The 14715-nt window shown below is 34.7% G+C and overlaps 2 protein-coding genes and 1 pseudogene across 3 annotated transcripts; 1 reads left to right on the top strand and 2 right to left on the bottom strand.

The window, feature by feature from the left end:
- Positions 1–70: 70 nt before the first annotated feature.
- On the bottom strand, positions 71–3336 carry LOC104708043 (putative beta-D-xylosidase 6). 2 transcript variants are annotated; one of them, XM_087460515.1, is made up of 6 exons: positions 2477–3336; positions 1974–2140; positions 1790–1887; positions 1360–1710; positions 856–1272; positions 71–753 (listed from the first exon to the last, which is right to left on the bottom strand). In XM_087460515.1, exons 1-6 carry the CDS (start codon positions 2618–2620, stop codon positions 137–139), a joined length of 1794 nt encoding a protein of 597 aa, XP_087316641.1. In that variant the 5' UTR covers positions 2621–3336; the 3' UTR covers positions 71–136. The 2 variants fall into 2 exon arrangements, with proteins under 2 accessions (XP_087316641.1, XP_087316642.1); XM_087460516.1 differs by having other exon boundaries at positions 1974–2143; positions 2477–3314.
- Positions 2620–3236, bottom strand: LOC147940471 (putative beta-D-xylosidase 6 pseudogene; annotated as a pseudogene).
- A 3352-nt stretch (positions 3337–6688) lies between the features above and the next one.
- On the top strand, positions 6689–10510 carry LOC104708040 (uncharacterized). The gene is made up of 3 exons (XM_087460729.1): positions 6689–7043; positions 8266–8331; positions 10017–10510. Exons 1-3 carry the CDS (start codon positions 6905–6907, stop codon positions 10322–10324), a joined length of 513 nt encoding a protein of 170 aa, XP_087316855.1. The 5' UTR covers positions 6689–6904; the 3' UTR covers positions 10325–10510.
- Positions 10511–14715: the final 4205 nt, after the last annotated feature.

Raw genomic sequence — 14715 nt, 5'->3', positions numbered from 1 at the left:
TGCGGCCACACGCGCTTTCAATACTGCGTGCGTCTCACTCTCCTTTATCTGACGTGGCTTTTACTATATCTTTTTCTAGAAGGAAACAGTTTTATTGGCTTGTTTTTTTCAATTTGGGTTATAGTTTTTTTTCTTTCTAGAATTCAACAGAGAGAGAATGCTGTATTAAATCTCCCAAGAACAAGACATGAATCCCCAGAGGGATCACTCTCTTTCCCACGTCATTCGCAACGATGAGATGCTTGCAAGGATCGACCACGAATACTGTCTCGATCATCTCATTGGAACGAACATGAACACGGTCGAAACCAATCAGCTGTTTCTCAGGAACGCCAGATATAACCGGAGGCATTTTCGAAAATAGCATCAGAACATGACTACCGTCGATTTCTCCTGTATTGCTCACGTTAACCGTAGCATTAAACCGCAGATTTTCGCAAGAGTTAACCATCGCATCATCTAGCTGTAAGTATCGGAGCTGTTCTTCTCCGTGTTGGAGTAGTAGTTTCTTGTGAATGTGAGAAGACTGCTGTGGTAGTAGATCTGATAAGCTAAGTCTGGTTGGTGCTGATGTGATCTTGTATTCGAATTTTGTGTAGCTTAAACCCGTTCCAAAACTGTATACTTGAAGTCCGGTGTGGAATCTGTATGTTCTTCCTGGATATCCACGTGATGAATCGGCTCTCATATGCATATCCGACATTGCCACATCTGTGAATGACTCTGGATACCATGTCATCGGTAATTTCCCACCTGCATTTGAACCGAAACCACTTGAGATATTCGGTTTCTGCATGTCATAAACATTAAACCAGGAATGGACAAATGATGCTTTAATTTGCAGTAGAGACTAACCTGGATTGAAGTCTCCAAATACAATTTCAGCAAGTGCTTGTCCACCGGTTTCACCTGGATAACCAATCCAGATGATGCTTCCAATTCTAGGGTCGGTTTTAGCAAACGTTACATCCACTGGTCCTCCACCAGTTAGAACAAGAATCACCGGTTCTTTGCTCACTGCTGCAACAGAAGACACAAGATCTTTCTGTTTACCAGGCAAAGAAAGACTAGCTCGATCCTTATCCTCGGTTTCTTGAGAGAGATCTAGTCCTGCAACTACTATGACAAAATCTGCTCCCTTAACAATGGCAAGGGCTTCTCCAAATCCGTTATCAGAATCACATGACACGTCTGAGCAACCAGACACATAAGATGTCTTCTTTACATACTCCAGAAGTTCCGTGAACAATGTCTTTCTTTGACACGGCTTCCCTTTACAAATATGAAATTTCTAAACTGTTTCAGCGGAGAGAAGTATTATTTAGCCTGCTCGAAAATAACAAAATAGATAGTTCGAACCTGTATAAGTGCCGCCCATATTGCTTATATTATTCGCCATTGGACCAACAATTGCTAAAGAAGAAACATGGTTTTTGTTCAAAGGCAACAACTTGTGGTCATTTTTCAGAAGCACGATGCCCTGTCTTGCTGCTTCCAGTGCCAATTTTCTGTGGTCTGAGCTACAAATGTCATTTGATCCTAATTTCGCATAGAGTCCTTCTCTTGGATCTCCGTCAAAAAGTCCAAGACGAAGTTGAACTGCAAAGAGATTAAGCAGAGCTTGGTCTACTTGTTCTTCGGTCACCTTTCCTTTCATGATCGCAGATTTTGTGTTCCGAAGCATGTACGTTCCACAATTTATATCCACCCCTAAGAATCACCATCTCAGTTTTCATTATAAAACAAAGGATTTACAAATTTAAACAAGTAAAGGAACTCAAAAAATGACCTGCTTTTATGGCATCGGCAACAGCTTCCTCAGGTGACTTTGTGTATCCTTGGTACTCAAAAATGGTTGCCACAGCATCACAGTCTGATGTAATGTACCTGCACGAATACAACAAAGGCTCCCCGTTAAGTCAGTCTTTCATTGACCAAATCAAAGTAGTACAAACATAAAATAGTTTACTTACCCTTCAAACCCCCATTCAACTCGAGCTTTCTTTAATAGGTCTTCTTGTGCACAAGCAGGCACTCCATTAACTGCATTATATGAACACATCAAGCAGCTAGCTTTACCATCTCTAATACAGCTCTGAAACGGGGGCTGATATGTATCTTCCATGTCCTGTTCTGTGACCTACTAATACAGAGCAAGCTAGAATCAGTGTATGACACATAACCATCCTGACATGATAAAAATGTAAAACAGCAAAAGCCATTGACTTGAATATAGTAGCTTTTCCTAAACTTTTCTCAGAGAAGTGAAGTATAAGCATTCGGTAATTCTCTTCAGGGCATGAACATGTTTAACAAAAAAGCAGCTAGAATGTTGTTCATGTATAAACCATTATCTACACAAGACAAAAGAGCAGATCTAACGACAAGATTAAAACCTAAGACTTTCTAATTTAAACCAAATTGAAGCTGCATCCATAAGCTAAACTCATAACGAAGACAGAGTTCCTAGTCTTACCACAGCATTGAAGCCGTATCTGGTAAAAATTCCCCCATTTTTCCAAATCATAGGCAGTGAAATGCTTGCAACAAGCAGATAACATGAGTTTCCCATCATCGCCATCATTATCATCATAACGAGCTTCATCATCATCATCAGCATCACCAAATATTCTTTTTAAAACCTTCCTCTTCCTATTTTCTTGAAACCCTCTAACGAACTCAACACCATACTCGGAAACTACCTTGGGATCCTCACCAGGAGTCTCCTGCCCTCTTCCCCATCTCGGATCCCTAAACACATTTATATTCGGAGCCCAAAAAGTCAACCCAGCTTGACCACCGTTGTACATAGCCCGAGCTTCCACCGCAACAGCAGATCCAATCTCGTACCATAGCGCTCTATTGAAAGATGCGGCGGATACGATTACCTGAGGGAAACTAGTAGCGGAGGAGATTGAACCGTTGAAGGAAACACCCGGACCGTTATCTGCGACCCCGTGTAACGATTCAGACCACCACTCGTACGGAGGGATGCCGAGACGAGGTACGGAAGCAGCTGTGTTTGAGAGCTGACCGATCTTCTCAGTGAGCGTAAGGAGGGAGACGAGAGAAATCGCTCGTTGTTTTATAGATAAAGAGACGTTGCAGAAAGGGTAAGAGCTGAAATGAGGAGGTTTACAAGGGAATTGCGGATGAGAATCGAGGTTTTTGAAGGTTTCGGCTATGGCGGAAGTGAAGAAGAGTAAAGAGATTAGAGTGAATTGAGGATGTTTCATAATTTTTTTTTTGGAGGAAAAAAAAAGAATCTGTTGAGAGAGTTAGATAGAACGGAAGAAATCAAAATGTTAAACCGGACTCATTAGACCGGTGAAATTTAAATAAAAATCAACAGTTGGGATATTTTTATTGTTTCCTTTATTGACATGTTAACTAACTATATATGGGCCAAAACATTTATGGGCCTTATTTATGACTTTGGTCATTCTTATCTAATCAAGGTTTATACTTTCTAGTAGTAAACTAAATTAAGATCAAGGAACATAGCCATAAATTGACTAGTGCTTCTTCAATATAGCCATAGATTATGTAGAGTTATCATCCATGTCCTTGGATTTGGAGTATTTCTTTAAGTAGAGTAGAGTACTATATTTTGAAACATTTTTTCTTTTAATGTGTTTCCAAGTGGATCCGATCCAGTTAAACAACATTTTAGATATGCATTCCTAGTCGCTTGGTCATTCATGGACTCATGGTCACATAGCATAAGAAATTGCTGCAATATTGGACTTCTCATCATCGCTGAAGCTATTCACGTGTTTTGTCACTAGCCTTGAGACTCGTGTTTTTTTTTTTTTTTTTTTTTTTTTTTTTACTTTTAAAATTTATTTCCAAATTTAACAAAAGCTTTATCAAACCAACAATTTGTTATACCTGATATTAACTAAACCAAGATTTCTTAGGATAAACACATACTTTTAAAAAAAGTAAATGGGTATCCAAGAATGATTACTTTAGCAATTTAAAAGGTAAAAACCAAATTGTTGTGTATCCACAAACTCTCACGTTCAAAATCAGCAATTTTCAATATGATTATTTTGCATAGATACGATTTAGTGTCGACAAGTGAAAACAATAAATTGAAAAGAAAAAAAATGGTAATCCAGACAATAATGAATTAATGATATCCGATTGACGATATATGATAATGGAGTGAAGATAGAGTAATAGAGTAGGAGACAGTCTCTCTAAGTGTGTGTCCACAAACTCTCACGCAACTTATAAATAAATACAAACAAAATTATTTGACTAAGCCTTCGATCTCTTTGACCTGTCAGTATAGTCTTTTCTTTCCCATCTTAATACAAACATACTTACATACACTGATATTCACAATGTAATAATTTGTGGAGTTGTCTATAGAAGACACGGGTGTTCGCTTTTTTTTCACCTAACGGATCGGTGTTGGCGTGTTCTTAGATACGAATATCTTCTAGATATACATGTACGTATATAGTAAAACTCACAAATTACACTATCCAATAAGAGAGAAATCAAATGGCAGCTTCTCAAATTAGATAAAATCTAGATCATTAAATTATCGCTTCCTTCTTTTTATGAATATGAATATGAATATTCATATTTTTTTAATATCATATATACTCATACTAATCATATATATAAAGAAAGAGGCCAAGCAAGCAGATGATGTTCATCAATTTGGTCGGGATAGAGTTTGTGCGTCAGATCATTTTCCGATTACAGAGAAGGAATTAATTGCTTGATACTGTTTTGGCATAGTCCGATAATGCTCTTAAATTCTTATTTAGGACTTATTTGCCTTCTGTTATTGATACCGACTCATTTGCCTTTTGTTAATAGAATCAAACAGTACATAAGTTATAATATAAGTTAAAGAAAATCAATGGCAGATTCCATCTCAGTCATAGGCTTCATAGGTTTGTGCTGGACCATGGATAAAAAACAAACAAACAGAGTTAAATGTTAATAGTGATCTCTCTCTCTCTCCAGAATCTATCTGATCGTGATAATATTCCTCGAATCACTGTGGTGAAGAGTAATGTGTAAGAAATTACAAGATATACCAAAAAAAAAATTCGTAACACTCTACGAATGCACTAACTGAGTCATAAACACTTACATGCTACATTCTGGAGATCTCTCAAGGTGGAATCAATGGTGAACCAACCCTGAGTAGTGACTCCATTAACCGGGTAAGATTTTTGACCATTTGGGTAAGCATATTGAACAGTTGAAGCATTGGCCAGGTTTAAATCGGGGAAGCAAATCCCAACTCCATCTTTGGTTAGCTGAACATCACACCATAGAACAACTTCGGCTACACTTGTCTGAGTTGCAAGATTGTAAGCATCAACACTCGAATCTGGTAACAATCCAGAAAACCCACCACGAGCAATCACACGTGGAGCATCACCTGGTAAATAAATAAATAAAACGTGATCTTAAGTTACTTTTAATACGTGGAACAGTACTATGTTCCCATAATCAAAGTAATTACTTGACTTTAAATATTTGGGAACTATCTATAATTTATCCCAACTCTAATACACATATATGGATAAAGCAAGAAAGTTACTTGAGTACTAAATTAAAAGTTTCTTGAAAACAATGCACAAAAGAAGGAGAGTAAATGAGAACAACTCTTACCACTGAGCGTCTGCCATCGGCTTCTTGATCTTTGAGCATCAATTTGAGCAGCAAACAGATTAATTAGAACAACGCCACAGAATAAAAACGATGAACATACGAGCTTTGTCTGATTGCCTGGCTTGGAATTCATCGGTCACTTACAGATGGAAAAAAAAAAAAAATCTAGATTTATCTTAATGCATTGAACCCACAGAGGAGATCAAACACAAGAGTTTTATTTTATAAAAATCAATTGGGTTTATTAGTTGACTCATTGACTCATAGTGAACAAAATACAGAGAGACTCAAGAGCGTTAAAACATGTGGCTTAGTTTATCAGTTGACTCAAGAGCGTTAACACTTTGGAGAGATCAGTTTTAGTTTTAATTGTTGATTTTGAAACACAATGAGGTTTATGTTTAAACGTCTTTGTTCATGTCCTTGATTGCTTTAATTGCATGAGATATTTGGTTTTATTATTAAAAAGCAAGAAAACAGAAAGAAAGAAAAAAAGGTGAGCAAGCTTAAAGTTTTGTGTAAAAGGAGGTTTTGGGTCTGCAGAATAGATAGAGTTTTGGTGAGAGAGATTGAGATTGAGAGATTGTAAGCTTAAAGTTTTTGAGTTATTTTTCTTTGAGCTAAATAAGAGAGTTATTCTTAAAAACATTCTTGTGTTCTTGATCTTTCTTTGCTAAAAACAAAACTTTGGAGAGATCATTTTTAGTTTTAATGGTTGATTTTGAAACAGAATGAGGTTTATGTTTTAATGCCTTCGTTCATGTCCTTGATTGCTTCTGTACATCAATGCTTGATTGCATGATGAGATATTTGGTTTTATTATTAAAAAGCAAGAAAAAAAGGTGAGCAAGCAACAAACACGTGGATACAAGAAAGGGCTTTGGAAGAAACGTTGAAACAGTAACTCATACGTGTCGTGAACCGAAATGTCGGAGAAAGAAAGACGAAGAAGCAAAGAATTTAACGTTTTATTTTGTATTTTTGTTCCATTTTTTCATAGACGTTTTCCATTTATATTTTTTTTTCTGCTCTGTAAAGAATTAAAGTTTCTTCTTTATGAATTCATAATTTTGTATGAATCATAGCTTTCTCTGCACATTGAAAAGTTTTCTCCTTTCGATTCATTCTTTACACACAAAAAAAAAAATCACCTTTTTTGTTTGTTTGTTAGGTTTAATTTGATTTGATCTCTTTTAGGTTTGTTGTTTGGGGGGTTCTCTACTGTAGTATTAGATCGAGGGTTTTAGAGTGAAAAAGAATGGGATCTTCTTCAGGGCAAAGTGGTGGATATGATCTATCTTTCAAGATCCTGTTGATTGGAGATTCTGGTGTTGGTAAAAGTAGCTTGCTTCTCAGCTTCATTTCCAGCTCTGTCGAAGATCTTGCTCCCACCATTGGTAATTTTCTCTCCCGGAACAAAATTTAACTGAGTTTGTCTCTCAACATTTGTTTTTGCATTGGAAGACTGGCGCTTATAGTTTGCGTCTTTGTGAATCACTGTGAATCACTGTCCCACCAGTCTCTCTAAGTGTGTGTCCACAAACTCTCACGCAACTTAGGCCATATTTATCGGTGGATCAGTTAGGGTACGCAACTTAGGCCATATTTATCGGTGGATCAGTTAGGGTGATCTTGGGTCTTTTAAAATTGAAATTAATTGAATAGTACCCATAAGATCAGCCCAATTGATTTTGAATAAGATCAGTTCTTCATCTGATCTAAGGGTCACGTGTCACTCTCGGAAAAAAAACTTTCGTTTTATTTTTCTTTTCTTTCGAACATAATTTTCTTCTTCTTCTCTCGCGAAAAAGAAAAGCGAAACGGCGAGAGATTTTTTTTCCCTCACCGTCGTCTCCTCTGTCCGGCCATTGAAACACCGAGGCGACCGATCTCCTCGTCTCCTCGTCTCCTCGTTTTCTCGTGTCCACCGATTCTCGTCGTCTCCTCTCTCTCCTCTGTCTCGCGAAATCTAGAGATCTCCTCTATGTCGCCAAGCTCAAGATCTCGTCGTCTTCTCTGTCTCCTCTGTCTCGTCGGCTAGGTAATCTCCTCTGTCTCGTCGTCTTCTCTGTCTCCTTTCGATTTAGGGTTTCGAATTTGGGGAAAATTGATTTAGGGTTTCGATTAGTTATCGATTTAGGGTTTCGAATTCGGGGAAAAATTGATTTAGGGTTTCGATAATTAATCGATTTAGGGTTTATTATTTGGGGAAAATTTGATTCATTATAGGGTTTCGATTAGGTTTCGATTTAGGGTTTCGAATTTGGGGAAAAATTGATTTAGGGTTTCGATAATTAATCGATTTAGGGTTTATTATTTGGGGAAAATTTGATTCATTATAGGGTTTCGATTAGGTTTCGATTTAGGGTTTCGAATTTGGGGAAAAATTGATTTAGGGTTTCGATAATTAATCGATTTAGGGTTTATTATTTGGGGAAAATTTGATTCATTATAGGGTTTCGATTTTGATTTTGTGTGTTTCTATTTTGATTTTGTGTGTTATAAACCTAATCTCATTATAGGGTTTCGATTATGTGTCTGTTATAAACCTAATCTTCTTGCGTTTGTTGTATCGAAAATCATCATTAATCAAGTACGGTTTGTTTATGAGGCATGTAGGTGAGGTTAAGCAGCGCGATTTAAATCGGACCACCATCGACAACATTCCTTACTCGAAAGTAAAAGGTAAGTATTTCTTATTGCTTTGTTTAGTTGTGATGGTATTGTTTGCTTGCTTTAGTTGTGATGGTTGAAAAGTATTGCTTGAAAAGTATTGTTTGCTTGCTTTAGTTGTTTGCTTGAAAAGTATTGTTTGCTTGCTTTAGTTGTGATGGAATGGGATGGTTGATTTGTTTGTCTACTGTATAATATGGTTGAGTGTTGTAGTTGCCTAGTTGTGATAGTGTAGACTATAGTTATTGTGATGGTGATTGCGATGGTTTATGTTGGTTGTTTAGTTGTGATAGTGTAGACATAGTTGTAAAGTAAGTTGTAGGCTTTAACGAAACCAAAATTTTCTGGTTTTTATTATCTAAAACACTAAATGACCTTTATTTACTTCTGATTTGACTGAAGTAGGTAATGGTTATTTAGAATTAAAATTCTCTAACGACACAAAACTTTGAATTAAATGATCTTCTTAACTTCTCTATATTATCCAATCTCATTTCCTTCTTTCTTACCAATCTCTAAGAACTTTCCAATAATCTCTCTTCCTCACCTTCTTCCGTTTTAATTCTGATTGCTATGGAATCAAATAATTCTCCTAATAACAGTCAGTATCAATCCTACTTTAGTCTTCTAAACTTCCCATACGACAGCTTTGCTCCCAATGTAAACATTGATTCCTCTCAAATCCCTTCTTTTAGTTCACAAACTAGTCCACAGTCGAGTCAACCTCCTAGTCAAACAGAAGAGACAGCAGAACAGCGTAGGGAGAGAAGGATATGGTCCGCACAAGATGACTTAGTCCTAATAAGCGCCTGGTTAAACACATCGAAGGATGCAATTGTTGGGAATGATCAACCGTATGGGTCCTTTTGGAAGCGCATTGGTGAATATTATGCAACAAGTGATCATGTCCTTGGTGGTGGTGAACCAAGGCTCCCTGATCATTGTAGACAATGATGGCAAAAAATCAGCAGGGAAGTTAGTAAGTTCTGTGGAGCATACGCAGAGGCAAAGGGTGAGAAATCTAGTGGCATGAATGATGTGGATATTCTGCAGAATGCTCACCAACTATACACTAAGCTGTACAAGAAGAAGTTTGGTTTGGAGTATGCTTGGAATGTGCTTCGTTATGAACAGAAATGGATTAATTTAGAGCCTATGAACCCCACTCCAAAGACAACCAGCTCTAACAAAAGAAAAGTCGATGATGCTGCACCATCTTTAGGGTCTGTCGTGGGTGAGCACGAGAGCAGGCCTGCTGGAATAAAGGCAATGAAAAAATCAAGGAACAAAGGTAAAGAGAAGGCTGCACCATCGACAGAGTTTAGTCACATATGGGATATCAAAAAGAAGGATTTAGAGGGGATGAAAGAACTTCAAAAGATGTCCATTCTTGACACTCTCATTGCCAAGAACGAAACGCTAGATGAAGATGAAAAAGCTCTAAAGAAGAAGCTAATGGCTGAACTGTTTTAGCTCTAGTTTAGGTTTGTTTGGAACCTAGTTTATGTTGTTTTAAGAATGTTTGTCTTAACTTTGTTTTATGTTTGTTCTAAGTATGTTTGTCTTTTGTTTTAACTCTAGTATATGGTTTTAATGAATCGGCTTATGTTCTAAGTATGTTTATGTTTCACTCGTTTTTGTAATGACTTGTCTTATGTTTAATTAATCAATGTGTTTTCGTTTTCATGTTCAACCAGGCATGGACTCTTTATACGACTACGGTATAAACAGCCCATTAGACGGTAGTAGCGATTCAGAAGAGGAGGTTGAGATCTCTTACTATCCTCTGGAACCAGCTCCTGCGATTGGATTCACAAGTCTATCGAGCCGTGAGACTCAACTGAACCAGCTCAACGACCAAGTAATCCAGCTCAACGACCAAATGATCCAGCTCAAGGTACTTGTGATCCAGCTCAAGGACCAAGTGATCCAGCTCAAGGACCAAGTGATCCAGCTCAAGGACGAAGTCATCCAGCTCAAGGACGAAGTGATCCAGCTCAAGTAAATTTGTCTCATTTTCTGTTGTTGTTGTTTGCTTCCGAAAGGTGAACCCGTGACCGGATTATTGTAGGGGCTTGGTATTTTGTTTTCTAGTTTTAAAGTCACTTGTATTTCTAATCTTTGTTTGGATTTTAGTTACAAAGACAGAGTCACAAGAAATTTATTAAGTTTGTCCGATTGTTCACATGCACCAAGTTAACACTCACATGCACCAAGTTCACAAGAAATAAGTTCACACCAATTTGTCTCTTCTCTCTTCTGTCCGAAAGTTCAATATATATGAGGAGAGAACAAGATCAAATCAAACATACCAAATCATACACTCTTCTTTCTTTTGTTCACCTTCTCTCTTTTACTCATCTTATTGCAAATCAAACCATTTTCTTTCTCTAACCAAAGACATTTTCTTTCTCAATCCTGTTATGGCATCTTCTTCCAACAATTTTCACTACCATTATGATCCCAATAACGATAGTTTAAACCAATACTTTCAAGAGCAATTTAATAACCAGTTTGAAGCTGTCGAAGAGGAAATTCCGGTCGAAAGGAAACCACGTGCATATATCGATAGAAAACGAGAAGAAGGGCATGAACGTTTGTGGAACGATTATTTTTCTGATAATCCGACTTACAATGCTCACCACTTCCGGCGATGATTTCGAATGAACAAGCCGTTGTTCTTGCGTATTGTGAATCGTCTCAGTGAAGAAGTTCCATATTTTAAGCCAAAAAGGGATGCAACCTTCCGGAATGGTCTATCACCCCTACAACAATGTACTGTAGCAATTCGACTTTTAGCATATGGGACTGCATCAGACTCGGTTGACGAATACATACGTCTTGATGCCAGTACTGCTCGTAAATGTTTGGAACATTTTGTCGTCGGGATAGTTGACTTGTTTGGCACTGAATACCTGCGCCGACCAACACCAGAGGATCTTCAAAGGCTACTATTTTATGGAGAACAGAGGGGTTTTCCTGGGATGGTTGGAAGCATTGACTGTATGCACTGGAAGTGGAAAAATTGCCCAACCGCTTGGAAAGGAATGTATTCAAGAGGCACCGATAAGCCAACAATTGTTTTGGAGGCAGTAGCTTCACAAGATCTCTGGATATGACACTCATTTTTTGGAGCTCCAGGTACTTGTAACGATTTTAATGTCCTTGATCAATCACCAGTATTTAATGACATAATTTACGGTCGAGCTCCCGAAGTTACGTACTATGTCAACGGAAATGAGTATAATTTGGCATACTATCTGACGGATGGTATTTACCCCGAATGGGCAACATTTGTTAAATCCATCCCACAACCACAACACCCGAAACATCGATTGTTTGCAGAACGTCAAGAAGGTGCACGAAAAGATGTTGAGCGTGCATTTGGAGTCCTGCAATCTAGATTCGCCATGATTAAAAATCCATCTCTTTTATGGTCAAAGGGTAAAATTGCATATATTATGAGAGCATGTCTCATACTGCATAATATGATTGTCGAAGATGAACGAGATTCATACACACTCTATGACGAACAAGAATTCCAACAAGAAGATGGAACTGGAACTACTCCGGATCTTACATTTTCAGTAACTATGTCTTCAAATCTTGAGGGTTTAGGTGATGGCCATACAATAATTCGTGATAAACAAGCACATCGCAAATTAAAGGAAGATTTGATTGAGAATATATGGAATAAATTTGGACATTAATCTATGTATTAATTAAATAAAATATTTGTCTTGTTTAATTAATTAAGTAATATGTTTGTTTGTTTTTTTTTAAATTTTATTTACAATGTTTTTTTTTGTTTCATAAAAATATGGCATTGTATTTTGAATTTTAGTAAAAGTTTTATAAGTTTGCAATTAAAATGTTATTTTGTTTATTTTTATAATTGTTATATGTTTAAGAATATTAATAAACATTATATTATTAAATAGTATTAAACATTCTTAAATTTTTTATTAAACATTAATCTATGTCTTTATTAAACATTCTTAAATTTCTATAAGAATATTATATTATTAAATCTTAAGATCTTACACATGTTCTCTCAATAACTAACTTCTTAACAAAAGTTCTTAACTACTGATCTTACATTATTTTCACAATATTTATACTCTAAGAACACCCTAAACTGATTTCCCTATAAACATGTCCTTATAAATAAATACAAACAAAATTATTTGACTAAGCCTTCGATCTCTTTGACCTGTCAGTATAGTCTTTTCTTTCCCATCTTAATACAAACATACTTACATACACTGATATTCACAATGTAATAATTTGTGGAGTTGTCTATAGAAGACACGGGTGTTCGCTTTTTTTTCACCTAACGGATCGGTGTTGGCGTGTTCTTAGATACGAATATCTTCTAGATATACATGTACGTATATAGTAAAACTCACAAATTACACTATCCAATAAGAGAGAAATCAAATGGCAGCTTCTCAAATTAGATAAAATCTAGATCATTAAATTATCGCTTCCTTCTTTTTATGAATATGAACTACAATTATAAATTATTGTATTTTAAATAATAATTTTTAATTTATTTAGTTTTCAAATTCTCAATTAATTAACTTTTGTCTAATTAATTTATAATTTTGTTTAGAATTTTTTTTCTTCTTTTTACACTTTTACAAAGTTTATAACTTATTTACATTAAATTTGTTATTAGATAAAATATAAAATTTTAGTTTTGTTTTGTTCTCTAGAATTAAACAGAGGTATATGCCTATATGGTATGTTGTTGTATATTTTTATGTGTATTTTTTTATTTTTTGGGAATATTAAGAATGTGTTATAGTATGTGTAATATTATATAGTTCATATACTAAATAATTTATAAGTTAATTTTCTAAACTATGATTACAAATCTACAGTATATATGAAATAAACTAATAGTTTTAGTGTTGGTTATATAGTCCAAACCCGGCATGCTAGGCGGGTCACGCAACATGTTCAAAGATTTTTAGTCCGCAAAAATTCATCATACGAAACTGTTAAAGTAAAAATAGTATTTGAGGCTAAAAGTATCTTTTTATCAAATCAATTTTTCAAATTTTTATCAAGTAAAAATATAACTTTTACAACTAAATGTTTTATTAAAATCTATATATTATTTGATACATGAGAGATAAAAAATAAAATAAAAGACTCATTACTATTTTCATGATTTTGGTACTTTCTATATAATAATTATATCTATATAACCTGATATTTTCGGATTTTTACCAAATATCACATTAATATATATACATACTACAATAGTTGCTGATCCGTTTTTCACCAATATATCACATTAATATATACATACATACTACAATATACATACATAATTAAAGACAAATAATATGAATTGAGTATTATAAGAAGATATGGCATTAAAACAAAATTATAGGAAACAATTTAGATTTTTATAGAATTTTCTTAAAATAATTATATTCATAATCACGTTATCGTTTTGCTTTAATTTCGGGATTTTAGCTATCACATTAACTATATTTTGTTATAAATCATCTAATTTGGAAACTAAGAAATTATAACCATAAAAGATTTTAAGTGTAATTACTGATTTTTTTAAGTTAGATATGTTTCTTATTATGAAAAAATTAAAATGTATTTTTAATATAGAATTATAGTTATTATAAAAAAATATAAAATAATTGGATATAATTTGCATGAATTAAGAAAAAACAAAAAAAAGTATAAAAATGAAAACTAAGACTTCTCTATTTTTGTTTTGATTCATCTTTTTCATGTTTACGAAGATATATTTTATACCAAACTATTTGTGAAACTAAAAGCATTACACATAAAATAAACAATATTATTTTTGATAAAGTAAAATAAAAATTAATGACTTAACTGTATAAGAAAATCTTAAATGTGAGAACTAAAATGAAAACCATCACAAAAAAAGAATAACTATATTTAAAATTCCAAGTATATGATATTACAAAATCTTGATAGTGCTCTTTAACCAAAAAAAAGTATAATAACCACTCAATTGTTTCTCCATCATTATCTTTTTTCTTATAAAGATTTCCAAGATTTGGAGACAGATCTAAAAATCAAGAATGAAAAAGTGTTTAAGGGTTTTTAAGGGTTATGTAATTATGATTGCTGATATATAATCAAGGTTTCGGTGTATAGTATTTATAGGGTGAACATTATGTTGAGGAAACAAACCTTTCCAAGCAAGCAAAAAAAAAACTCTGATTTAGTAACTAATTAGGGAGTAAATAATTGTAATCTGTTTTTAAGGAATATGGTAGGAATATGATATCTTTTGGTATTTAAATTTGTTTCTTTAATTTGATTGTTAACATATACACTATTATAGAAGGAAAATAATTCGAAATTAATGTTTTGAGATCGAATATTTAGGCT

The sequence above is a fragment of the Camelina sativa genome, chromosome 8 (assembly GCF_030686135.1).
Source record: "Camelina sativa cultivar CO46 ecotype springtype chromosome 8, ASM3068613v1".
Classification (NCBI taxonomy): Eukaryota; Viridiplantae; Streptophyta; class Magnoliopsida; order Brassicales; family Brassicaceae; genus Camelina; species Camelina sativa.
Note: the sequence above shows the minus strand (reverse complement) of the source record. Positions and strands in the feature narration are given on the sequence as shown.